Source organism: Heloderma suspectum, chromosome 3, assembly GCF_057233095.1.
Source record: "Heloderma suspectum isolate Gila_16-S chromosome 3, 16-S_ref, whole genome shotgun sequence".
NCBI lineage: Eukaryota > Metazoa > Chordata > Lepidosauria > Squamata > Helodermatidae > Heloderma > Heloderma suspectum.
This window is the reverse complement of record NC_139460.1, coordinates 307,240,029-307,267,670: the sequence shown is the minus strand read 5'-3', so window position 1 is coordinate 307,267,670 and position 27,642 is coordinate 307,240,029. Positions and strand designations below refer to the sequence as shown.

General features: G+C 44.1%; 1 protein-coding gene across 2 annotated transcripts in view; it reads left to right on the top strand.

The window, feature by feature from the left end:
• The window catches only part of SLC7A14 (solute carrier family 7 member 14), a 79,615-nt gene that overhangs the window by 26,003 nt on the left and 25,970 nt on the right, over positions 1-27,642 (top strand). For both annotated transcript variants that reach the window (XM_084841556.1, XM_084841557.1), the window contains exon 2: positions 4,406-4,897. In XM_084841556.1, the coding sequence (XP_084697682.1) occupies positions 4,594-4,897 (304 nt within the window). In that variant the 5' untranslated portion in view covers positions 4,406-4,593. The remainder of the gene's footprint in view (positions 1-4,405; positions 4,898-27,642) is intronic.

The following is a 27,642-nucleotide window of genomic DNA, read 5'->3' as shown; positions in this document are numbered from 1 at the left end:
AATACGTAGGTATTTTGCCCCGCCCCTTTTGCCTTTGGCCCCGCCCACCACTAGAATGTGGCCCCCAAGACCTCCAAAATGGAATTCGGCTCCTGGGCTGAAAGAGGTTCTGCATCCCTGCCTCAAAGGCTAGCCCACTTACAGTGCAGTTTTATACATGCCTACTCAGAAGTAAGTCCCACTGAGTTCAAAGGGCCTTACTCCCAGGTAAGGATGTATAGGATTGCAGCCTTATTCTGGCATATGTTTCATGGGCTCTGGCTACAACAGATTAGCTACTGTTCTAACACTGATACAGAAAAAGGCCCCTGTGGTTTGCATGCCATGATCAGAAGGCATCTGCAAAACAGAAAGGAGCAAAATCTTTCCCAGAAAACAAAAAATCTGTCCAGTCTCTCTCTCCCCAGCCCCAGCCCCGCTCCCACATTTTTAAAAAAGTCCCTCACCCAAGTATTTGTGCCATTTGCTTTGTTTGCCAGGGAATTAGAGAATTAGCAGAGGGGATTATAAATCTAATGTTTGAGCCCTGGGGAGCATTATATGTCTTTGGGTTTTCCATGGTTCACAGCGGGACGCTTCCAAGCTGAACAAGACTGAGGCCGCCTAATGATAAACCACTCAGTTGAAACCTATCCAGATGTCTAAATGTCATTGCTGAAGTTATGAAACTGGTGTGTTTGGGTACCATTTGAAGCCACACAACTTCATGGAAAGGCTCCCATTGGTGCGGACTATTGGTGGAGACAGAATTGCTGGACTTGGTGGACCCTGGTCAGATGCAGAATACGCAATTCTTCCATTCTTACTGGGTTGCTTCCCATGTACCACTAGGTTAGTGTTATAAGAACAGCCTAGGTGAACCTCAGGCTCATGCACTCCCCCCATCCTCCAGCACAGCCATATGAAGGACTTCAGAAACGTTCTGATTACCTTCTGCTTGTTGTGTCATTCTCACCTGACAAACTGTGGTTAACCTCAACTATGGTTAGAAGGAATAAACCAAGTTCAAATCAAGGTTTACAAAGCTGGCTTGTTTCCATTAACCATCATAAAGATTGGGGTTTGAACAGCCCACTACGCTGTGCTTCATTTTGTTTTAAGTAGAAGGTTCCGATCTCTTCATGGTCATGCCGGCGGAGGAGAGGGGAGGGGGAGTGCATGAGTCTAAGCCTTCCTGGAGCTAGCTTGCTTATTTATTTATTTATTGCGTTTCTATACCACCCCATAGCCAAAGCTCTCTGTGCAGTTTACAGAAGTTAAAACATTAAATACAATATCATCATAATGCTAAACCAGAGGTTCTCAGAGTATGGTCCATGGATCACTGGTGATCCACAAGCTCCATTCAAGTGGTCCACGGAAAGGTTGCAGATACCTGTACTTGAAAAAAACGATATGTGGCCCTGCACTTGTGTCTGGTATGTATTTGATTTGTAGAACAAAAGTAGTTTATTAAGTTGTCTTCTGAAACCCCTAGCAGTTTTCAAGTGGTCTTCAGTGGAGGTGGGTGAGAAAGTTTGAGAACCACTGTGCTAAACCATGGTTTAGCATTACACATGAACCAGCTCAATGCCTGCACAGACATCACCAGGGTCGTTGTGGGAAATGTAGCACCTTTTCAACAAAGTCTGTTTATGTAAAATAGTAGCCATACCTTTCCTAAATAGCCATTTAGCCAGGGTCCAAAGAACCTCACAATCTGTGCATTCATAGGGACTTTGGATCTGTGTTACTCAAGCAGTGGCATCCTTCATGCCACATGGCAAATCACTTTGGCGACTGAGGGAAGGGGACACTTGTGATTTGCCAGAAGAGTCACACAAAGCAGTTGTTTTGCCACTGAGATATGGCACCTTCAACTATATCAGCCTTCCCTCATCTGGTGTCCTCCAGGTATTTATGGACCTCAACTCCCATCAGCCCCAGCCAGCATGGCCAATGGTCAAGAATTCTGGGAGTAATAGTCCAAAACATCTGGAGGGCACCAGGTTGGGAAAGGCTGCACCATAACAATAGAAGGGCTAAGTGCCAGTGTGCTACAGCTGAAGTTCGGTAGCTTGGCTCCAAATTCAAGTCTCATCAGTTGACTGCTATCAAATAAATATATGAAGGTGCATTATATTGAGTTAGACCATTGGCCCACTGCTGTCTAATCTGACTGGCAGCAGCATGTTCCTATCCTTTGCTATCTGAGATCCTTCTAAGTGGAGATGCCCAAATGAACCTTCTGATTTGACCGTCCTGATGGGGAGCTCCCATTTCTTCTGTCTTCTTCTGGAGAAAATGTGAACACCTGCTGAAGGATGGTAGGACCTTATAGGGGCTTAGGGTGCAATCCTATGGCCACTAGTCAGCGGCGAGATGGCCATCGGATTGGTTGGTTCCTGGAGAACCAACCTCCAACCCCTCGTGCACCGCCTTGTAGGCAGCACAGAGTGAGGGAAATGGGGCATTCCCCAGGGCAGGCTGGGGAGGTCGGAAGTGCCGGTACGACACTTCCTATGTGTTGTCCGGCCACCCCTCCCCGCACTCTGAGGTCCTGCGGCTAGACAGCCAGGATCGGCTGTCTAGCCGCAAAAGCAAGGCAGCAGGAGCACGGAGGAGATCCGCTCCTCACCACTCCTCCTGCCCTGCACTGGATAGGCAGTCGCCCCTAGGTTCGGAGGCGGCCGTCGATCCCAGTAGGATTGCTTCCTCCAGGTTGGACTGAGCAACTTGCAGCCCATTCCAATTTGTAACCAGTGGGATTTTTTATTTTTTTTTAAACCCTGTAACAAAAGCCAAGTGAGCTTTAATGTTCTTTAGTGAGTTCTTTGCAGGTCAGTCTTTTGCTTGGGGCAAATATCTGTGGAAAGTCTAGATTTCAGTCGACCCCAGACAATTGAGTTAGCACCATGTTTTTGCTAACTTGACTAAATCGCTGTATTTATTAAAACATACAATTAGATACAAGAGAGAACAAAACTTTATTTTTGGCCAGGGAAATTAAAAGAAGATTGTTTCCTCCTGAGGCAGTTGGAAAGATGTCGCTTCATACCGTCTCCCCCCGACACACACAGACACACACTTCTCTAAACAGTGGAAAGTTCAAGGCAACTTTAAACAGTACAGTTCCTTTATCGAAATGAGCACAGGAATCTCATGTTATCTTTCTAGGAATCTATGTCCAAAGATACAGCCAGAGTAGGCATTACAAGGACGCAAATACTATGGGATGCAGAAGCAAGCACATAGTCAGTGGAGTCATTCCACATATTCAGCTGCTAGTCATCTACAGCCCAATACTGTGCAAATTTTCTTGGAAGGAAGTCTCATTATCTTCATTAAGGCTTGCTCCCAGGTAGGTGTGCATAGGATTGCAGCCCAAGTATATAGTAACCAAGTGTAATCAAATGAAAATGGTTTACATGTATATGGTATACACACCATTGTATACCACTGTCAAACCATTGATCCATCTAGCTCAGTATTGTCTACACCAGCCTTCCCCAAACATGCACCCCCTAGATGTGTTGAACTACAGCTCCCATCATCCCCATCCAGCATGGCCAACAGATGGGAACTGTAGTCCGGCCTATCTGGAGGGTGCCAGATTGGAGATGGCTTGTCTACACTGACTGGCAGCAGCTCCCCAGGGTTTCAGACAGAAATCTTTCCCAACCCTACCCGGAGATGCCAGGGAAGGAACCAGGGACTTTGCACACAAAGCAGGTGTTCTACCATTGAGCTATGACCCCTCCCCAAATATACCACCTTTATATATAAAAGTGTTATTTTCCCATATCTCTGACTTTCCCATCTTGCCATATTTCTGACCTTCACACAGCACATAGTTAAACTATGGAATTCACTTCCACAAGATGTAGTGAAGGCCACCAATTTGGATGGGGATTGGACAAATTCCTGGAGGAGAAGGCTATCAGTGGCTACTAGTCCAGATGCCTCTATGCTACCTCCAGTATCAGAGGCAGTATGTCTGTGTGCACTGGTTGCTGGCGAACATGGGTGAGAGGGTGCTGTTGCACTCGTATCCTGCTTGTGGGTTTTCCATGGGCAGCTGGTTGGCCACTGTGGGAAGAGAATGCGGGACTAGATGGACCTTTGATCTGATCCAGCATGGCTCTTCTTATATGATCAGCCACTTCGTTGGTCTTTGAGCTTTTTTGAAGTTCTCCCTCACAGAACACACATGCCTACTGCATAGAGGGATAGTACTATAAGACCATTTTGGTTCCCAGTAGGATATTAACATTGAATGCTCTTTCTTTCTTTCTTTCTTTCTTTCTTTCTTTCTTTCTTTCTTTCTTTCTCTCTCTCTCTCTCTCTCTCTCTCTCTCTCTTTTTCTCTCTCTCTCTCTCTTTTCCATTCATTCATTCTTTTTTTCTCTCTCTCTCTCTCATCTAGGAGCTCACAAGAGGAAACTAAACCCCAGAAGGGTTATAAAAGCTTCACTTCGCATTCACAGCAATCATGTGGCTTTGAGTTGACATGGACATTCTCCGAAGTGGACTGCTTAAAGTGAATGCTGTCAAGCTTCATCACTGGAAATAAACAAACTTAGCTGTCATTAGTTTCCATCCCTTGACATCACAATGAGTGGGGTCTTCTCATACCTGGACCCCCGGCGTATCCAGTGGGGTGCCACATGGCACACCATGCATTCTAGAATCCTCCGCACCAAGCCCGTGGAATCTATGCTAGAGGGGACAGGCACCACCACATCCCATGGAACGAAACTGGCCCAGGTCCTCACTACAGTTGATCTGGTTTCACTAGGTGTTGGAAGCTGTGTTGGTACCGGAATGTATGTGGTCTCTGGCCTGGTTGCTAAGGAGATGGCTGGACCTGGTGTCATTGTTTCCTTCATCATTGCTGCTGTAGCCTCCATCTTGTCTGGTGAGTCTTCTCAAAACTATCATAATAATTTTAATGGATTCTGTTTCCCTTGTTATCACCTGAGGTAATTATTAGCTTCTTCTTTTATTGGTATCTGCTATTACTCTTGATTAGATTAGTCCCTTCCTTTCAGGAACAGATGTTTTATAAGCAATTTGTTCATTAGCGGATATATATATACGCCCTATCTTCTATTTTCTCTGACTATATCTTCTCTCTCTCTCTCTCTCTCTCTCTCTCTTCTTTGTCTCTGGAACCTCCATGTTATGAGGGCAGTTTGGCCTGAAGGAATCCATATACCCAAACATGCTGCTTGTTCAAGCAGAACAAATATGCAAAATATGCAAAAGTTACATACTATTCTTTGAATGAGGCAACACCTATGAGACCTTTGCCCCCAGATCAATGCCAATAAATTATAAAAACCTCTCCATTACCAAGCAGGGGTTTTCCATCATACTTTACATATGCCTACCATGGCATCTGATTGGATGTTAGTATAGTAACTCAGGGTCACCCCTAAATCTAGCTGGATATAATTATAATTATGTAAGGGCCCTGTGTTTATTTTCCGATTAGGTGTAGTCAATTAGCAATAATAATTACATAATTATTATGTAATGATGTAAACACTGTGCTTGATATAAGGATTGCCTGAACGGTTACAGAATTGTATTTGCACCATCCCTTCAGATAACATGAGAGTCAATGAATACCTCTGGAGGGTTTCTGGCTAGTAAGGGAAACTTCTGGATGACCCAGCAACTACATTAAACATGGCATCTTTGTAAACCATCGCAATAAACTAGCTTAGTTGTTTGTAATAGGCTGCGATCCTAATGCCCCTGAGAGGGCATCCCCAGGCCATAAGAAATATCGGATCTCCCCTGCTGAAATGAGAGAGATTTCCAACCTCAGAGAAGGTGATGAGATTGGACAAATTCCCTCTCTCAGCCCCTGTAGAAAGTTCTGCATCATTTACCTCCTTGGTATTGGAGCTCCGATGTTGGGAGAGGAAAAAAGGGTGTGGATTGGAGGTGTCATATGGACAGATCAGGGAGGCCTTGGATCTGCCCTCCTGTTACCTGAACGCACCCACCCAACACAAGGGAAAATGTATGGCAACCTCCCACCATAAGTGAACTATTATGTAGTGATGTAAGTGCTATGTGCAATACTAATCTAAGGATTACTTAGACCGTTAGGGAGTTGTATTTGCACCATCGTTTTCCAACACATTGAGAGTCAATGAATGCCTCCAGAGGCTCTCTGGCTAGCAAGGAAGGCTTCTGGATGATGCGCCAACTGCACTGAACTTGATATCTTTGTAAAAGATCTCTATCAATTCATTTAATTGGTTTAGCAATACAGTACTAACTGTATATGTATGGATTAATTACCACTCACCTTCACAACCCTAGACTGGTAACATCTTGGAGAGAGAAAGGAAGGGCACTCTGGGTCTATCAACTGCTACAAGGTATGATAGTTAAATAGAACCTCCTTCTTTGGAGGTAATATGCTTCTGAATACCTGGTCAGAAGCAAACAACAGGGGAGGATTGTGGAATCCATGTTCTTGGAAACCATATGCTGACCAGGGTGGACCTTTGCTTCAGTCCAACAAGGGACCTCTATCTGAAATGTGATTACAGACTACTATTTAATGTTTAAAACAGGGTTATATTTTTAAAAGATCATGATGAATAGGAAGAAGCAAACATCTGTTACCGCTTTCATCCATACCAACCTGCCCACGCTGTGAGATAAAATTGTCAAGACAATTAGGCTGCCTGCAGGTCTGGCATCAAGGGCAGGAATGGTTGGGCACCTGCCAAGGACCAACACCCTCAGCAGGGGCCCACTGACAAGAGCTCCCTGCAGTTGCTCCTCATCTTCACCATTGCAACCTGCTTGTTTACCTGCCTCTTGCTCTGGCTCAGACGATGGTGGTGTCAAGCAAGCAAGTGGCAGCAATGATGAGAAAGAGGATGAGGAACAACAGCAGTAGTGACAGTGATGGTGAGAAGGTAGACTCACTGAGGAAGGGAGATGTCTTGCCCAACGGTCCTCAAAAACTTGGAGCCAGCACTAGCTGGCTGGCATGAGGAGTAGGACCTTTTCGGTAGTGGCCCCTGCTTGGAAACTCAATTGATGTTCACCAGGCCCTATTATTACAGGCCTTCAAGAGTGGTCTAAAGTTTTACCTATTTACCTTAACCTACAGTTGAGTTAGGATTTTACTGGATGCATGTGGATGGTGCTGTTTGGTTTCAACTGTTAGTTTTGATCTTATCACTATTTTATTATTGTTTTGTTGTGTTTCATGGTTTTAAATGGCGTTGTATGCAGCTTTGTAAGGGTTTTCTCTAAATGGATGCTTATAAATCAGGGGTGCTGAACTTCTTTCAGTCCAAGGGCTGAATTCCTTTTCAAGCACATTCCAGGGATGGGGTGGGGTGGAGCAAAAGGCAAGAAGGGTGAATAAATACCAAAAATACAGCATGGTTTTTTTTGTCGCTATGCATGTTTAGACAGAAAAAAGTCCTACAACTCTCAGCATTCCCCAGCCAGCCAGCCAGCCAGCCAAGCTTTTAGGTTGGAGGAAAAAACTGTACAAGAGCCAGGAAACCACCAAACAGTTGGTGGTTGGGGAAAGGGGGTGGAGCCAGGAAAAGGGGTGTGGCAATCTGGGAAACCCTGGGAGGCCAGATTAGGACCCCAAGACTAGAGCTTCTGCCACCTATCATTCTTACAAATAAATAAATAAATAAAAAAGCAGGAGCCATTGAATCCTGGATTCATTGATTGCATTTAGCTGAGAGTATACCTTGGTCTGTTCTTCTCCAGTGAGCCAGTTTACTTCTGGCGTTCGTGCTTCACAGTTCAACAATACCAAGCAGACACGATGTTCCAAAACAAGCTGCAACTTGAAAGGAGCCTTTTGTGTTGTGTTGCGGAAGCTGTTATTGATGCGTCGAATCGATAGATGAAATATTAATTGGAAAGGCAGTCACATGAAATGTTCCAGCTAAATCTGGCTTGCAAAAAAAGGCTTTTTGCTATGCAGTGGTGAATCAAATACGAAATTAATGAGTTGGTTTTATTCTCTTCTAGTGCCATGCACACAGGGCTGAATTCTACTCTCTTGTGAGACTGGAATTCTCATTAAAGGTCCACTGGTGTATATGTGATCAAATTACAAAACAATGTGGTAAAACATCCATCTAGTAGTCTCCCTTCCAGTGCAATCCTTTGCATTTGGATGGCTTTAAAAAGGGATTGGACAGGTTCCTGGAGGAAAAGGCTACCAGTGGCTTCTAGTCCCAGTGGCTGTGTGCTAATTCCAGTACCAGAGGCAGTGAGCCTATATACACCAGTGGCTGGGGCACATGGGCAGGAGGGTGCTGTTGCATTCATGTCCTGCTTGTGGGCTTCTGGTCGACAGCTGATGGCCACTGCGTGAACAGAATGCTGGACTAGATGGACCCTTCATCTGATCCAGCAGGGCTCTTCTTATGTTCTATGTCTACTCAGAGGTAAGCCCCACTGAGTTCAATGGGACTTACTCCCAGGTAAGTGTGTATAGCAGGGGTGTTTAACCTCTTTCAGCCCAAGAGCCAAATTCCATTTTGGAGAAGCTCTAAGGGGCTGCATTCCACTGGTGGATGGTGCTAAGGGGAAAAGGGGTGGGGCAAAGGCAAAATGGGCAGGGCAAAATGCCAGTATATTTTAGCCTCAAGCTCTTACTGTCAGCAACTGAGCCTCTGGAAAGGAATCTCAACCTTTTAGAATGGGGAAAAAACTGCTCAAAAGTTAGGAAACCACTAAATGATTGGTGCTTGGGGAAAAGGGAAGTCTGCTGGGAATATTGCAACCTCGTCTGCAAGTTACCGTAAGGGAGCAGTGTTGCAGTTAGTTAGTTCATGGGAGTTTTGACCACAGCTAGCCTTAGGATCTCTATAGCCTACAATGTGGTTTCCTGTGATTTCTTCCTTTTGTTCCTCCTCTCTTCTCCCCCCCGCCCTGCCCAACCTCCTCCATTGCTGGGAGCACCTGTGTTTGCTCTCTCGCTCCTGCTTGTGTCATGGAACACAAAATGTACTGAACAAACTCTTTTTTGGGAACTCTATGCTGTACCTGCATTTTATATGCAAGATTATTTATGAGTAAAACCATTACCTTTTCTTCACCAAAGAAGAGTGTGGTCTCCTTTTATTGTTATAAGATACCCTGTGTGCATGTGGGACTGGTAAACCCTCCTTCTGCTTTGCCTTTTTTGTTTTTTCTCTGCTAATTGCCTTTCTAACAGGAGGCATCATTACTAAATAATCCCATCAGGGCCAGGGGAAGGGATGTAGCCCTCTGGGAAACTCCAGAAGGCTGGATTTAGCCCCTGGGGCTGAGGTTCTGCAGTCCTGGTGCATAGGATTGCAGCTTTATTATTTGTTAAGTCTAGGAATGGCTAGGATGGATCAGGCCCCAGAAGCAACTTTATCCAATCTGGAGGGCCCTATCAAATTTTGATTGAGGTGTGTTAAAAAAAATTGCTCAAAGTTTCACTTTTTTTTTAAGGTCTCTGTGTATATTTAATATACATCCTGTATAGTATTGCTTCCTCGGGCACATGTTAGAAAGGCAAAGGAGCACTGCTGATCTGTCTCCTGAAGGGATCTTTCAGAAAGTACATTAATTCCTCAGACTCCCACGAATAGATGATACCTGCTGACTGCATTTGCTCCATAGCACTGAAACTCTTATTGCAAGGTGTTGCCAACTGTCTTAGAAAACCTGATTGTCTTGTGAGAGGTTAGGGAGTCCCATCCCTGGATCTTATAGCCTAACCTACCTCACAGGATTATTGTAAGATAAAATGGGAAGAGAGGAAATATGTATGATGTCTTGAGTTTCTTGGAGGAAAGGTGGTCTTATAAATGTAATAAATAAATAACCATGAAATTCAAGTAACCACTCCGGAAGCTGTTTGCCTGCAACATGAGGTGAAGCCAATGGGTTGGATCCAGATTGGATGTGTGAGCACATCCTTTTCACTGAACCATGGTGGGAGCTTCAGGACTGGTTAAAGGGAGGACTTCTTCACACAGCGCCTAGTGAAACTATGGAATTCGCTACCACAAGCTGTAGTGATGGCCCCCACTTGGATGGCTTTAAAAGGGGGTTAAACAAATTCCTGGAGAAGGCTATCAATGGCTACTAGTCCTGATGCCTCTATGCTACCTCCAGTATCAGAGGCAGTATGCCTATGTACACCAGTTGTTGGAGAACATGGGCAGGAGGGTGCTGTTGCACTCATGCCCTACTTGTGGGTTCCTACTTGACAGCTGGTTGGCAACTGTGTGATGAGAATGATGGACTAGATGGACCCTTGGTCTGATCCAATATGGCTCTTTGATGTACTTATGTTCTTAAATGGGCATCTATCTTCAAGGGGTGGTTTTTCTCCCCCTTCTTTCATGTTCCTACAAGATAATGCAATGGGTAAAATGAATAAATGAATATATTTTTAAATGCCTGCTGTGAACTTTTGGATCAAACAGGATGGATATACAGCGGGCGGGGGGGGCGCTAAGTTACATATCACCACAAGGTCATACTGTCCAGTTTGTCCTCAATTCATTTTACAGAAGTGTCTGTGATGACACCAGTGACTACCTGATACCATCTAGTTGGGAGGCCCTTCCCCCATTTCCTCTCATCCAGGAGTCAGTATGGTACAATACATAGGCCTTGGCCACTGTTTTGGGCCAGTGGCCAGAAAAGCAATGAGCAAATATTTTTCCCCTCAGCAAGGGCCAGCCTTAGGGGTGGGCAAGCTGGCTGTTTGTCCAGGGTGCCAAGCTCACGGGGGCGCTACGCAGAGCAAGGGGACTTGGTTTTTGTCAAGTGTACTGTCTACGGTGAGCTAGGAGAAAGGAAAGCAGTACCTCCCTTTACACCCGCCCCCCAAAGTTCTACAGTTTACTTGGGGTACTAACTATAAAACTGAATGTCCTTAAATTGGCTTTAAAGAATGCTACTTTTTCAATTTGCAGCTTAATGTCATTTGTTCTAGGTGAAAATGGGCAGAACACAGCTTTACTTTGAGACAACATTACCAAATGTGATAAGAACTACAAATAGTATAAAGGACTATAGATAATTATAGAAGAATTATAAGCTGACTGGGGGAGGCACCAGAAGTGCTATTTCTTCTCGGGCAGCCATGCCCTCAGATAATGTTTTATTTAGCTCAAGCACCAGAATATTTTATTTCAAGAGCTGGCAACCGTACTAGAATCCACACTCAGCCATGAATTTGCTGGGAAGCCTTGGACAGGGATGTATGAGTATCCCCTTCATTCACCCCCAAAGGGTTTGATGCTTCGCACACACTCCAAGTGCTAGCATGCGGGGGATTGATGTTCTGTGTGAAACACATGTGGTCACTCGAGTGGCCCCTGCTGCCTCCCAGTTCACCCCCAAGGGCCCCCGGTTGGTTGAAATTGACATGAACAGCATCATTTTCCCATCAGGGAGATGATGGACGGAAAGCTTAGCCTACCTCGCAAGTTTGCTGTGAGGATAAAAATAGAATGACTCAATATATCAACCTTCCCCAACCTGGTGCTTTGGACTTCAATGCCCATCAGCCCCAGCCAGCATGGCCAATGGTCAGGAATGTTGGGAGTTGTAGTCCATAACTTATGGAGGGCACCAGGATGGGGAAGACTCCCATATAAGAAGACTCCTGGTGGTTCCACATGGACCTGTGGCCCGGTTGGAGTCCACCAGGAGAAGAGCCTTCAGTGTGGTGGCCCCCTTCCTGTGGAATTCCCTGCCTTTAGCAGTCAGGCAGGTGCCAACATTGTGTTCTTTCTGGCGCCTCCTGAAGACATTGTTCTTTCAAGAGGCCTTCCTTGCATGACCAGCGTAGTTTGTTGAACTCCACTTCGTTGGGATCTTTTAAAAAAATGTTTTAACTCTTTTAACCATTGTTTTATTCTTATCGTGTTGTTCACAGCTCCGAAATCTTCTGATGAGGAGCAGTATATAAATATTGTAAGTAAGTAAATAAATAAATAAAAGCTGCCCACTCTGAGTTCCTTGGAGAAAGTTTGGGTTACAATATGATCAACAATAATAATGGATGATCTCTTCTGACCAGCTGTCTCATGGGGAAGGTATCTTTGCATGGAAGATCAGATGCATAGCCTGCTGCTATGTGACAATATCTCAAGATCAGGTCCCTTTTCTAATGCTGTCAGTGTTTTTTCAGTTCTGATCCAAGAAGTCTTTTGGTGATAAAGATATTTGAGAGCTGTTTAATTTTGTCTTCCTGTTCCCAGATAAAACTGATTATATGTTTCTCACTAATGCAATGTGGTCATGCAGATAAAGCAAGTATTATGGAGACACATTTGGTGAGGGGGAGGGGGAGGGGGGAGTTGCTTTGTTTTTCTTGCGGACATTGATCCCCTCACCCTTTCACGCTAGGAGAAAGAAGAGACAGAAAAACAGTAGGTTGCAGTAAGGCAGAGAACCTTATAGGACTAAAGGCAGGCTTTCTCTTGGAAGATCAGATTGCTTATCTGAGGCCAAGGAAAGATGGAGAGATCCCCAAACAGTAATACACTAGTATGTTTTGCTGCCTGTTTTTCTGAGGGAGAGCAGCCTGAGCTTAGTACTTTTACTAGTTCCTGATGTCTTCTTTCAAACATCATAATAGCCTAATCCATTCATCATAATAGCCTAATCCATTCTTGCAAACGTACCATTTTCCTGGTCAGCCATGGGGCTGACCTACAGGAAGCAAAAAGGAGCTGACTAAGCTTCATTGATCTTTTTGTGGTTCCAGGTGATATGTATTTTACCTGCAACCCTGATAGATTCAATCCAATTTCCCATATGCAATTACAGTTTACGTACCATTCACCTCTCTGGTTTACCAGAAAAGTGAAAAAGCTGGCAATTTCTCAAGGGAAGGCTCCCAGATCCTCCATAAGAACTGAGAAACTACTGTGCATTCAGCTCTCAGAGGGAAAATGGTTAAGTGAAAAAGATGTGCTCACACATGCATGTTCAACACTCCATGGCTGCCATCTCAAGTGATAACATGTATGTCAGAGGTCAAATACTACAAAGATGTTTTGTATTGCCTGATAGATCCTCAAACACAACACTTCTCAATGGAAGTATAATAAGATGAGTCATCAAAAGAGTGGTGCATGTGAATTATGAATCAGTCCTAAGACCTGTATTGTAAGATGCATGTCTGAGAAAACTACATGTGAAGTGATCTTGAATAGTGATCAGACAGGTGGCCAATTGCCAAGATGCACATTGGAAAAAGCTTTGCAAACTGGCTCCGAAGGATATGTTTTAGCAGAAGTATTTTAATAATTCTGAAGTAGCTTTTGTAAGCATCTCAAAAGAAGGATCTTCAGCTTCATATCTATTAAAGCTGACAACAGGAGTGACATGAAGAACTTATTTTGTCTCAGAAACATTATTTCTCTGTTGAAAGGTTTGTTTTGAATTTTGTGGATAAGGTTGTTTCATTTTTTTTAACCAGATGATAATTTCTTGATATGCTGCTACTTAATTCAAAGAATCTACCAAACAGGCATGTTTTTGTTTCGATGAACAAAAGAGATGTTAAAAGATTCACATTATCTGATGCCTGTTGCCATTTTCTGCAGCAGAGAAAAAGTATCAGTCAAGCTTTCTTCTTGAGGCTGTGACCTCTCCTACACTAGACAATGTTGTGCATGTTATTTCTAAAATTCCTGAAAATGATAATATTTGACATACAGAATACAGCTTGGTAAGACCGCTTCCTGCATTTGTGGGGGGGAAATGCACATATCCAAATGTCTCCTGTGAAAATCAGGTTGTTGTTTTTTCTGTGTAGAGAAAATGCTAATGCTGTGTGTTGATTCCTAGGCACGTGGTGCTTGCTGTAAGAAGAGGGTGAAAACATAGTATCTTTCCATCTGGATTGTTGCAGAGCAGGAGCTGATCTAACTGAATCAGCTTGTCTCCAGTCCAGTCCTGTTGTGACATTTTAACATACAAGAGCAGGGATTGGCTAACCGGCATCACTTAGGACAGATGCCACCCCTCCCTTACATTTCTATCCAGGTAGATCAAGACACCTGGTTAGCATGTAGAGGAGCTAAACCGATGTGAAGTCCCTTTGCTTATTTTATTTATGCTTGCTTGCTTATTTATTTATTTAAATTATTTATTTATTTATTTAGAATCTATTTTATGCTTATTTATTTTATGCTTATTTATTTATTTATTTCTAAAATGTATTAGTCTATAGCTTATAGCCCTCAGGGTGAGATACAATAAAAACACCAAAAAAATCCAAAATTCACATGAAAACAGCAACAGTATAATGAAATATTCATTTAAAAGCAGCAGAAGCTAAAATAGACATTAGAAGAACAACTGAGGGAGCAATCCTATGTCCCCTAGGCAGCCTCTGGGGGCATAGGATATTTCAGTTTCCTGGCTCTGAGCTCAGAGCCAGGAAACTGCATTCCTCGCCCCCGCCCCCTCATGGCTAGCATGGAGAGAACCATGCTGGCTACCTCTCCATGCTTGGAAAAAAGAGCGCGGAGACAGGGAAAAAGGGGCATTCCTGGGAGCAGGGAGGGGAGGAGACCGGGGCAGCAGCCATACGACATATCCTATGGCTATCCCAACCTCCTTCCCTCCCCCTCTCTGGAGCCTCCACTAGATGGTCGAAAAACCTGCCTAGCTAAAATGCAGAGCAGGAGGTGCAACGCACCTCCTGCTCTGCATTGGATATTCATTAAGTCTCTGAGTTCGGAGGCTTACGAGTACCCAGGGCACATCCCATAGGGTTGCACCCTAAGGGCACAATCCTATGCATGTTTAGACCGAAAAAAAGTCCTACAACTCCCAACATGATCCAGCCTGACATGTAGGGCTGGGACATGCTGGGAGCTGTAGGACTTCTTTCCTTTCTAAACATGCAAAGGACTGCACCCTAAAAATATCAAAGATAAAACTACTTAAAAACACAGCATAGCAGCAAGAATATAGAGGATAACAAAGTAGGCACCAGGTGGACCTCTCTGGGGAGGGTGTTCCATGACTGAGGAGCTACTATTGAAAAGGCCTGCTTCAGAGATGCCACCAACTGTATGTATCTCATCATGCAAGGGCACTTGGAGCAGGACCTCTGATGATGATGATCTCAGGGCTCACGTAGGAGTATACAGGAAGAGGCACTCCTTCAAATGCTGTGGCCCCAGGCTGTGAAGGGCTTTGTACGTTGACACCACCACTTTGAATTGGCCTTGGAAATTAACTGGGAGCCAGTGAAGATGGTGCGTTACTGGTGTAATATGATCATAATGTCTAGTTCCAATTATTACCCAAGCTGTCACATTTCGTACTCACTGACATTTCCAGAACATCTTCAAGGGTAGTTCCACAACATTGCAGTAATCTAAACAGGAGGTTACCATGGCAAGGTACCTAAGCTGATAAAAGGCATTCTGTGCCACAGAAGACCCTTGTGCCTCTAGCAACAAACCTGGTTCTATAACCACCTCCAATGCCAAGCTACAAAGTTGATCTTTGGGGACAGAGCAGAGCAACTTGTAGCCCTCAGATGTTTTGGCCTACAATTCCCATCATCTGTCACTGCTGGCTATACTGGCTAGGGCTTGATAGGAGTTGTAGGTCAAAACCTCTGGAGGGCCACAAGTTGTCCACCCATGCTTCAGTGGGAGACCAGTCCCTTCCAGAACAAGTTGAACATCAGTGCTTGTACTGATTATTTGATACCATTTTTACATTCGTTTTTATATCGTATTTTATGTATTTTTTAATGTAAATCGTGTAGAGATCTGAGGATATCAAGTGGTATAAAAGTAGTTTAAATAAACTAACATCACTCATCCAGACATACCACCCACCCAAAAACAGTAACTCCATCTTGTCTGGACTGAGCTTCAGTTTATTGGCCCTCATCCAGTCCAAGCACTGATTAAACACTTCTGCTGCCTCAACTGGATGTGTTGAAAAAGTGAGATACTGATGGCAATGCACTCTAAATCTCCAGATGACCTCACTCAGCAATTTCATGTAGATATTAAATAGCATGTGGTATAAGATGGAACCCGCGGAACCCCAACGCATAAATGCCACGTAGTCAAGCAAAAATCCTCTGGCACCACCTTCAGGAAATGGTCATCCAAGTATTTAATGAGCTTCCGTCGTGCATTAAAAACGTGGTTGTTCAGGCAGGCATTTGGGGTGGGTTCGGGTATTTAAAAAAAAATGTTTATGGTAAAATTTTATTGTTTTAAATTGTTTTATGGTGGGTTGTACATCGCCCAGAGTGGCTGGGTGACCAGTCAGATGGGCGATTAATAAATTTAATAAATAAATAAATAAATAAATAAAATTAATAGAACCACTGTAAAGCTGTACCACTACACCCAACTTGGACAACCTCTCCAGAAGGATACTATGGCCAGTCATATCAAAAGCCTCTGAGAAGTCCAGGAGAATCAACAGAGTCACACTCCCTGTTTAATACGGAAGACAATCCCATCATTTAGGATCCTAAAAAAAAAAAGTCCACGTAGCATAAAATCAAGTGGCATGAGATTTATGTGAGTCTGGGCCAAAACATCTGAATTCCAAAAGCAAAACTTTAGGAATTGTAAGACTAAACAAAGGAAAAGCCTATTCAGGAAAAAGAGGGAATAAACTCAAACATATAAGAGGACAGATACAAGCAGCAGCATGCTAGCTCGCCTAAAAATTCTGATTTAGCTGGAGATGGAAAATGCTATTGCATGACAGCATAATACTCTTTCGTTACCAGAAGTCCAAAGAAGTTATTAATCTATTATCAGCCTTCCTTTGTTCCTCTCAGCAAAACAAGCCTCTGCCTCACCATAGCAGCTGGCATGCAGCATTCGAGGCACCACCCAAATTGCCACTGATAAGAGAAAACACACCTGTTCAGCTCGTGGATTCAGGTATAGCTAGTGTGAGTCAGATGGTGTTCTTACCAATCAAAAGAACTTTGGTTTCATTACAAAGTGAAACAAATGGATGTGATGAAGGAAGGAGGACAGTTTTTAAGGGTGCAATCCTGTGCATATTTAGACAGAAAAAACTGTCAGCATCTGGGGGGTTTAGGACTTTCTGTCTAACATGCATAGGATTGCACTCTTGGTATGTTTCTGGCAACTGGGCCATAGAAGATTTGAACAGCTGTAGAATTTGAATCTTAGAGAAAGAAAGGGGTCATCTGACCAGATGATCGTGTGGCCTTGGTAGTTTTCCATTCAGATATGGCTTGGGTACAAACAACCTAACTACACTAGAATCAAGAGTAATATACAAAACTACAGATACTGTATCTCCTCCATGGGGGGTTATGTTATAAAATTTTAAGATTATAGCAAGTTTGCTGTGTTGATTGTTCTTTTTCTTCTTTCATCTTGATTTGCTTTTATATGCCCAAAGAAAAACATTTTTGTAAGCACTGAGATATATTTTTATAGTCTCCTCAGCCATTTCCCCCTGTTTGATCCTTCCCGAGTTTTGTTATTTGTAACAGCAACACATTCTTGGAAAGCAAAAGGGAGGCGGAGACTGAAGCTACAAAATCACAAAGTACATGTAACCGAATCTTTTGCTTCACCTTCCGCTTCACCTTTTTGCAGCAGCTCTCCTAAGCATCTGGGACATAAACAGCACTTGGGATCAGTTATCTGGTTACCATTTTCAAGAACATCTGACAGGGCCGGCCCTACCGTTAGGCAGTGTGATGCAGCTGCATCATGAGGACAGGAACAGTGGTGAGCTGTTGTAGGACAAGGCTATAGGTGCCAGATGGTCTACACCCCCTGAACTAGCCCACCGCCCTCAGGTGCAGCGCAGAACACTACCATTGCTAGTGTTGAAGTAAGATCCAACTGCCTGTCTGGTTGGATTCTGTAAATGAAATAGGAGAGGGTGCCATTTTGTCCTTTGCCTTAGGCAGCAAAATGTCCTGGGCTGGCCCTGACTAGTTGTCATCTTTTTAATTGTCTGACAGGAGGTCAAAAAGTAACACGAGAATATAATGCAAAAATCCAATTCAAAATAGACAAGAAGGTGGTACCCAAGTGCATTTATTCATGCATCTGGCCTGCTCAAATGTTAAGGGGGGTGGGGTGGGGAGTCTATTGTTTATACAAAATAGAACATGTGGGATAGGACAGCAAAACGATCTCCTCTGCTGCCTTACCTCACTGGTCTCTGTGTTTGAAGTGTTTTTCTTCTAGCCCACTCGGTTTGGCCCAGAGTGAAGCCTAAGGCTTTTTATGGACAGAAGAGGCCATTATGGACAAAAGAGGACAACCTCACCAGGGACAGGGGCAAAGACATCTGGCTGCAGAGCCATTTGCCCAGCAGCCTATTTCCATGAGTAAACAGATTGCAGTGTCAAGGTTCCAGGTCGACAGAAGAGGATGCAAGAGCAGCGTGTGCCCCAATCCTCCACTGGTCCCTTCACCCACTCTCATCCCCTACCTGCTGTAACAAGCAGGATCCCAGTTTTATCCCACAGCAGGTAAGGATAGAGGCTGGCAAAGAGGCCAGTGGAGGAACAGGGCACACACGTAGCCACTTATTTATTTATTTATTATTAAATTTATTAATTGCCCATCTGGCTGGTCACCCAGCCACTCTGGGCGATGTACAGTGTACAATAAAACAGTTTAAAACAATAAAATTCTACAATAAAAACATTTTCTAAAATACCCTAACCCACCCCAGATGCCTGCCTGAACAACCACGTTTTTAATGCACGACGGAAGCTCATTAAAGAGGGGGCATGGCGGAATTCCCTAGGGAGGGAGTTCCACAGAGTGGGGGCCACCATAGAAAAGGCCCTCTCCCTTGTCCCCACCAGTCTAGCTGTCCTGGCTGATGGGACAGAGAGAAGGCCATCCGAGGCTGATCTTGTTAAGCGGCCTGTCTGGTGCTGCTGGAGGTGCTTCTGAAGATAGGCTGGGCCGGAACCATATAGGGTTTTAAAGGTAAAAACCAACACCTTGAATTTGGCCCGGAAAACAACTGGTAACCAGTGCAACTCCTTCAGCACTGGAGTGATGTGATCTCGCCGGCGGCTGCCTTTAATCAGGCGAGCCGCCGCATTCTGTACCAGCTGCAGCTTCTGAACCGTCTTCAAGGGTAACCCCACGTAGAGCTCATTACAGTAGTCTAAACGAGAGGAGACCAGGGCATGTACTACCGATGGGAGCAGATGGTCAGGAAGGAAGGGGCGCAGCCACCGTATCAGATGGAGTTGATACAGCGCTGTCCGGCTCACAGCTGACACCTGAGCCTCCATGGACAGCTGGGAGTCCAAAATGACCCCCAGGCTGTGGACCTGGTCTTTCAAGGGTAGCCGTACCCCATTCAACACCAGGTCAACATCCCCCAGCCTCCTCTTGTCTCCCACCAAAAGTACCTCAGTCTTGTCAGGGTTCAGCTTCAGCCTATTCCTCCCCATCCAGCCACTCACCGTCTCCAGACGTTTGGACAGGGATTCTACGGCCAACCTTGGTGAAGATTTGAACGAGAGGTAGAGCTACATAGACTACATAGTCCAACACTGCCTCTGGGAACGCCTGAGTAAGGCTGTTCAACGTGTGTCAATTAAACAGGCCGGGAGGGAGAATGTGCCAGCCCCACCCTCTTCTGCTGTTGCTCTCGTTGTCGTTGACACATGGAGAGCGACTTTGTGAAGAAGAGAGCCTCCTCTGTCTGTGCGCACTCTCCATGCGGGTGATTATCCAGTTTTGACATCCCTGCCCCACCATGTTGTTCTCAGGGTGACTTCAGCAAGGTGACGACCTCTTTGTGTAGCTTCCCTCTCGGGGTTCTTGCAAGGGTTTAAAGTGGTTGGATGTGGCTATCTTGCCATTTCCCCAAGTCCTCAGATAGGGTGGGGAAGAAATCTAAATAAACAATAACTTCAGGATCATGGAATCCCAGACTTGATAAGCCTTTGGTCTGATCCAGCAGGGCTCTTCTTATGGGCCTATACTTCTGACATAAAGCATAAGACCAATGTTCCACTGCCTTAAGGAGCCAAAGAGTAAATATTTTTTAAAAGCCATGAAATCATGAACGCCCAAACTCTTCACTGAGCAGTATCCAACTGTGTTATTCCGTTAGTGCAAATGATGTTGTGCTAGCGGAAACTAGGTTCTGAACTATGTGCAAGAGAAGAATCCAACTAAAGTTACATTTGTGCAAGCACGGTTGCACAAGTGGTTGTGCATTATGTTTGTGCAACCCATTGCGCATAGCTCTTGTGCAACAGAAAGATTCAGCAGAGCTTTGCTAGCGCTATTTGAGTTTGCAGAATTGCACCATTGGATGCTGCCCACTGTGATTATTTGTTCCTGACTGATATTATATTTTTATTGATTGATTTACAATGTTTATGTATTGCCCCACATCTAAACAGATTCTAGAGCAGAATCATACCAGTGAAATTATTGTTATACTTTCTAAGAGCTGGGATGGGGCGGGGGGGGGGGATTAAATTGCCACAGTTCCATTTTCAATCAGCTGGGGGTTTTGTTTTTTAAATTTACAGTCATGCCAAATTGGGCAAATCTAATCCTAATTCAAAGAAATGTTGCAGAGTCACATTAGGTCCTTTTGCTGCAAGCTCTGGTCACTTAAAAATAAAATAAAATCTGGAAACAAACCTTCTCTGCCTGCATGAATGTTTAATAGGCCGATAAGTAAGAGCTGTATTCCTGTCACATACACAAATTGACTGAGATGCAAAAGTAATTGGATTTCTGGCAAATACGTCTAGCCTCAAGGTATCATGAATGCATTAGTTCTGTGTTGTTTTATACAGCAGAAAAAGAAACACTTGACTCCACCCAAGAAAGATCAAAACACATTTTTGCTTTGTTAAAAGAGAAACATTTAAACAATAGCTTGGGTAAGTTTCACAATACATTAGATTGGCTTCATTAGTGACATTATTAATGGCAGACAACACAACTCCTTCCCATTCCAACACACTTTTGTGACACCTTTACTAAGTTGTTGTTTATTACTCACTAATTGCCCTTCATGGATGGTGGCAATGAGCTACTAGCATTTGTCTCCCTGGTAAGCATGGCTAGACGCTTATTGAGATGACCTATACAGAGCATGAGCATCAAAGAGACCTTCCCTTCTTAACATACCCAATACTTGGCTTCAGTTCTGGATCCCTTTGCCATAGGAACTGCCCCAGTCCAGTGTTGCCTTGGCATCCTGCTTTTGTTCCTGCCAAACTCTGCTTGGCCCATAAGCCAACTTTTAAATTGGCATCATAAGACATCCAAAGAAAATCAGTGTTTCATACTTCCCATTACAGCTGCATGATGCCACCTCTCTTAATTTCTTCAAAACCAGCCTCAAAAGCCACCTTTTCCATGAAGCCTTTGGAACAATCCCTTAATCCCTATGTGTCATCAAAAGAAATGCATATTCTTCCTCATTTACCCCTATCACCATACCCCTCTGTTGTTTCCCCTGTGTTGAGTTTTAGACTGTAAGCCCTTTAGGGCAGAGACCTGTCCTCTCATACTTTGTAGAGAGCCGTGCACATTGTAAGAATAAGAACAATCTGGGCAGTCACAAAATTAGTCTGGGATTGTCAGCATTCATATGTGAATGTCAACATCTACCAGATTTGAGTATTCACTGAAATATATACACTATTCAACTGCTATTTCCTAGTTGTTATTAATGCACACAAACCCAGGCTGAGATCCAAAGAGCCTTGTGCAATAATCTTGGAAGCACACGAACTTTACTTACCATGCATGCACAAGCTTCTTTAGATCCTGACCATAGCCTATAAACAAGGCATAGAAATTGATGCAGATACTTCATATGAAAATGATTAGGGATTGGGGGTGGGATTTGTTTTACAAATTGGCACTTTCAAACTAGGGATGGGCAGATTCCCTACCTTCTGGTCCGTGGGGAATCCGCCTGCGGGGGGGGGGGAGGCAGATGTCAGGGTGGAAACTGAGCCGATAGAACCCCAGAGCAGTTCTGATTCTGAGGAGGAACAGCAATCCGTGGGAGAGGAGCACGCTCATCTCTCATAGGCACAGCAGCTGGCAGAGATTCCTCCTGCCAGCATTTCTGAGATAGATAGTGACCCTGACAGTGAGAGAGCACTGGAGGGGGGCTTGCTGGACGCTTGACGCCGATGCTGGGAGTGACAACAGCTGGAGGGTGTGGAAAGGAGGCATAGCGCTCGTTTGGTGCGCAAGCAACGGTCGCGTCCCGAGGACCCAAGGGAAAGAGGATCTCTCCCTAGCCCATAAGTTCAGGGTCTTCCCGTAATTCTCCTTCAAACGGGGACCAACTGCCTAACCTGGAGCATAGGCTACTCTGCTGTTCCTTGCTTAGTCGCTGGTGATTAGCATCTGAAAGAGTCATTAAGTTGTAAAAGGATTAAAGCCTTGAAAAGAATCCTTTTGTCTGTGTCTTGAGTTAGCTATTGGAGTAGACTGAAAGAGGCCGCCAGGGCGCTCCTGACAGCAATCCATTCCTCCCACCGGAATCCTCTTCAGCCAGCTCTGCTCCGCGGTGATTCCACGGAGCTGCTGGCCAGCTTCAATGTGCCAGCGATATGGCTGCCATGCTGTAATGCTGGCTGAAGGGGACTGACTGCAGGGGACTGATTGCAGATGCAAATGGCGTCCAGGACGCCATTTGCATCCCTGTTTTATGTATAGGCTACGCAAATATTTGCATAGCCTATCCCATGAATGAAAAGTACGGACGCAAATGGCTGCATTTACGGCTGCATTTACCTTAAACTAAGGCCTTTACAGCCGCAAATGGCATCCTGGATGCCATTTGCATCCGCAGTCAGTCCCCTGTAGTCAGCGATATGGCATGGCAGCCATATCGCTGGAAATCCGGGGCCAGAGGATCCAGCTGAAGAGGGTTCCGTGGAGAGGCGGAGGTAAGTGTTCCGTTCCACCACGGACTCCGGGGGACTCATTGGGGTCCATAGCAGAATTCTCTGCCATCCCTATTTCAAACCAATACATAAACCAAAACTCAGTTATCCTTCCAAGTTCACACTTCTCCGGATTTTACAATGGAGTTCTCCAATTGAAAAATGCACACAGAAATGCATATATTAAGATGAAAGTAACCAACAGTGCATTAGATTAGGAAAATTGCTTGCAATAAATGTGTATATTAAGAGAAATTACCTACAAATATGCTTGTACTAGGAGAAATTCACACAAAAATATGTATACATTTTCATGTGAACTTAAACAAAAAAATCTCAATGTTCAGGGTGAACTGAATTTAAGACTGGAAAAAGGAGAAACAGAGAAAATAAAACTGACAAATTCATCCTTCCCCCAAAATTATAAGCTCTAACTATCTTGTCATATTAATCAGATATTTCTGTGTGGTTATTATTATGTGCATCAAGGAGTCTTTCTCTAAGCCTCATCTGTCTATGGGCTAAAGTTAGCAGCCAACTGCACTATGATTTTTCATGTCAAAGCCTGGAACAGAATACCTGCCTTCATCCAGGCATCTGTTTCATAAATCTTTCAGGCATGTACTTATCTGCTGGTCTCATGTGTTTGCAGCTTGCATGCATTTTTAATCAGCTTTGAATAATGACGTTATATGCACGTCTATGATTGGAGGGTCGGCTTGAGGAGGGGCACAGGAAAGTTCTGGTATTGTTGTTTTTCATTCTTCCTTGTCCCTGAGCTGAATGATAGAAATAAAAGTCTCAAATGTGCCTTTGAAAGCTTTTATTACTGAAGCACATTTAAAAGTACATGAAATATATAAGACCTGAAATAAAGTGAGCATTTAATATCATCAGCCTGCATCTTTGTATGCAGTTTAGCGCATTGAGTAGCCTTATCATAAAAGCAGGGGTAACATAAAATGGCTGCAATTGGGGGCCATGGCTGTCATCTTCTTGAAATGTCAGATTGGTGCAGATTCAGAATTGGTGTCTTTAAGAAGGCTTCCTGATAGACATTTTTTTTAGGGGCAACTTCAGAAAAACTCTTTGGGGGGAGCAAAAGGGTGTCAAAAACAATAATTAGAGGAGCAAGGATGTGGCTGTACACATTTTTTATTATATTTCTATACCGCCCAATAGCTGAAGCTCTCTAGCCATGTATTTCACATGAAATACAAATATACTGTGATTGAAAGCTGGGGGACCAAGTGGGCTAATGGGAAATATTTGGGGGGAGCACCCCCATGGAGCCATCTGTTGTTGTTGTTGTTGTTGTTTTAAATGTGGAGTATTCAAACATACAAAAACATACATATTGATAGGTACTATGGCATGGGGGATCCTCCCAGATTAGTTTGTTCTGCTGCTCCCCCCACCCCCACCCCACTGCTGGACCACAGTGGTTACTTGAAGGAAAGTCATGTTTCACATACAAATTATAACAGTCTCTGGAAACTACAATATGGCTGCAGTCCTAAGCATGTTTACTTTGAAAGTTAACTTCATTAAAATCAATAGGCACTTACTTTGGAGAAAATATGTTTAGGATGGGATCATTAATGTGAAATATAATGTTTCCTCTCTCAAAAATCAAACATATGGGACAAAGCATGCCCACTCTCCCAAATGCATTGTTCCCCTTCTCTGCACCCCCCAAAATATTTTTCTGGTGTTGCCACTGTACACATCTGCAGCAAGCTGAAGTGGTACTGTCCAGACAAAAGCTTTACCCCTTGATTCTGCTGAGTGTAGAAACGGGCCTTAAGACAACCCATGTGCCATGAATGGGGGAAGTTACCAGGGGCAAAGGAAGCTGAGCTAGGCTTCATATGCCTCAGCCCTAAGCTAACATTGAACATCTTTCAGAAGCATTAGAAGAGCTATAGGAAGGCCTAGCTTTCAGCCGAGAGGGATTTTAGCTTAGCACCTGTTGTGTGTTATCTCTTTTAGCCAGATATTAAATGTGCTTCATAACATCTTGTTAACCCCTTTGAGTGGTGGAATATGGCTGATTAGTTAAAACAGTATTTCCCAGACTTCTGATAGCTGTTGTTGTTGTTCAGTCATTCAGTCGTGTCCGACTCTTCGTGACCCCATGGACCATAGCACGCCAGGCCTTCCTGTCCTGCGCTCTCTCCCGGAGCGTGCTCAAGTCCATATTCATTGCATCAGTGATGCTATCTAGCCATCTCATCCTCTGCCGTCCCCTTCTCCTTTTGCTATCAGTCTTTCCCAGCATCAGGGTCTTTTCCAGAGAGTTTTCTCTTCGCATTAGGTGGCCAAAATATTTGAGCTTCAGCTTCAGTATGTGTCCTTCCAAGGAGCACTCAGGGTTGATTTCCTTTAGGATGGACTGATTTGACCTCCTTGCAGTCCAGGGGACTCGTAAGAGTCTTCTCCAGCACCACAGTTCGAAAGCATCAATTCTTCGGCGCTCAGCCTTCCTTAGTCCAGCTCTCACAGCCATACGTTACTACTGGGAAAACCATAGCTTTGATTAGACGGACCTTTGTCGGCAAGGTGATGTCTCTGCTTCTTACTATGCTGTCTAGGTTTGCCATAGCTTTCCTCCCAAGGAGCAAGCGTCTTTTAATTTCATGGCTACAGTCACCGTCTGCGGTGATCTTGGAGCCCAAGAAAATAATATCTGTCACTGCTTGCATTTCTTCCCCTTCCATATGCCAGGAAGTGATGGGGCCAGATGCCATGATCTTAGTTTTTTTAATGTTGAGTTTCAAACCAGCTTTTGCACTCTCCACTTTCACCCTCAACAAGAGGCTCTTTAGATCCTCTTCGCTTTCTGCCATTAGGGTGGTATCATCTGCGTATCTGAGGTTGTTGATAATTCTCCTGGCAATCTTAATTCCAACCTCTGATTCATCCAACCCGGCGTTTCTCATGATGTACTCTGCATATAAGTTAAATAAGCAGGGCGACAATATGCAGCCTTGTCGTACTCCTTTCCCAATTTTGAACCAATCGATTGTTCCATGTCTGGTTCTTACTGTTGCTTGTTGACCCTCGTACAGGTTTCTCAGGAGACAAGTAAGGTGGTCTGGTACTCCCATCTCTTTCAGAATTTGCCACAGTTTGTTGTGATCCACACAATCAAAGGCTTTAGCGTAGTCAATGAAGCAGAAATAGACGTTTTTCTGGAATTCTCTTGCTTTCTCCATGATCCAGCGAATGTTGGCAATTTGATCTCTAGTTCCTCTGCCTCTTCGAAACCCAGCTTGTACTTCCAGTAGTTCTCGGTTCGCATACTGCTGAAGCCTAGCTTGTAGGATTTTGATCATCACCTTGCTGGCATGTGAAAAGAGCGCAATTGTACGGTAGTTTGAACACTCTTTGGCATTGCCCTTTTTTGGAATTGGAATGTAAACTGACCTTTTCTAGTCTTGTGGCCACTGGTGAGTGTTCCAAATGTGTTGGCATATTGAGTGCAGCACTTTAACAGCATCATCTTTTAGGATTTAAAATAGCTCAGCTGGAATACCGTCATCTCTGCTAGCTTTGTTGTTAGTAATGCTTCCTAAGGCCCACCTGACTTCACTCTAGAGGATGTCCGGCTCAAGTTCAGTGACGACACTATCATGGCTATCAGGGACATTCAGATCTTTCCTGTATAGTTCTTCTGTGTATTCTTGCCACCTCTTCTTAATCTCATCTGCTTCTGTGAGGTCCCTGCCTTCTTTGTCCTTTATCATGCCCGTCTTTGCACAAAACCTTCCCTTGAGATCTCCGATTTTCTTGAAGAGATCTCTAGTCTTTCCCATTCTGTTGTTTTCCTCGATTTCTTTGCATTGTTCATTTAAGAAGGCCCTCTTGTCTCTCCTTGCTATTCTCTGGAACTCTGCATTCAGTTGGGTATATATTCCCCTTTCTCCCTTGCTTTTCGCTTCCCTTCTTTCCTCAGCTACTTGTAAAGCTTCATCAGACAGCCACTTTGCTTTCTTGCATTTCTTTTTGTTTGGGATGGATTGAGTTGCTGCCTCCTGAACAATTTGACGGACCTCCATCCATAGTTCCTCAGGCACTCTGTCTATCAGGTCTAATCCCTGAAATCTATTCCTCACCTCCACTGTATATTCATCAGGGATATGATTTAGGTCATACCTGAGTGGTTTAGTGGTTTTCCCGACGTTCTTCAATTTAAGCCGAAATTTTGCAAGAAGCAGCTCATGATCTGAGCCACAGTCAGCTCCAGGTCTTGTTTTTACTGACTGTATAGAGCTTCTCCATCTTTGGCTGCAAAGGACATAATCAATCTGATTTCGATATTGACCATCTGGTGATGTCCATGTGTAGAGTCGCCTCTTGTGCTGTTGGAAAAGAGTGTTTGCTATGATCAGCGTGTTCTCTTGGCAAAACTCTATTAGCCTTTGTCCTGCTTCATTTTGTACACCAAGGCCATGCTTGCCTGTTATCCCAGTGATTTCTTGACTTCCTACTTTGTCATTCCAATCCCCTATGATGAAGAGGATATCTTTTTTTGGTGTTAGTTCTAGAAAGTGTTGTAGGTCTTCATAGAACCGATCAACCTCAGCTTCTTCGGCATCAGTGGTTGGGGCATAGACTTGAATTACTGTGATGTTGAATGGTTTGCCTTGGATTCGTACTGAGATCATTCTATCGTTTTTAAGATTGTACCCCAGTAC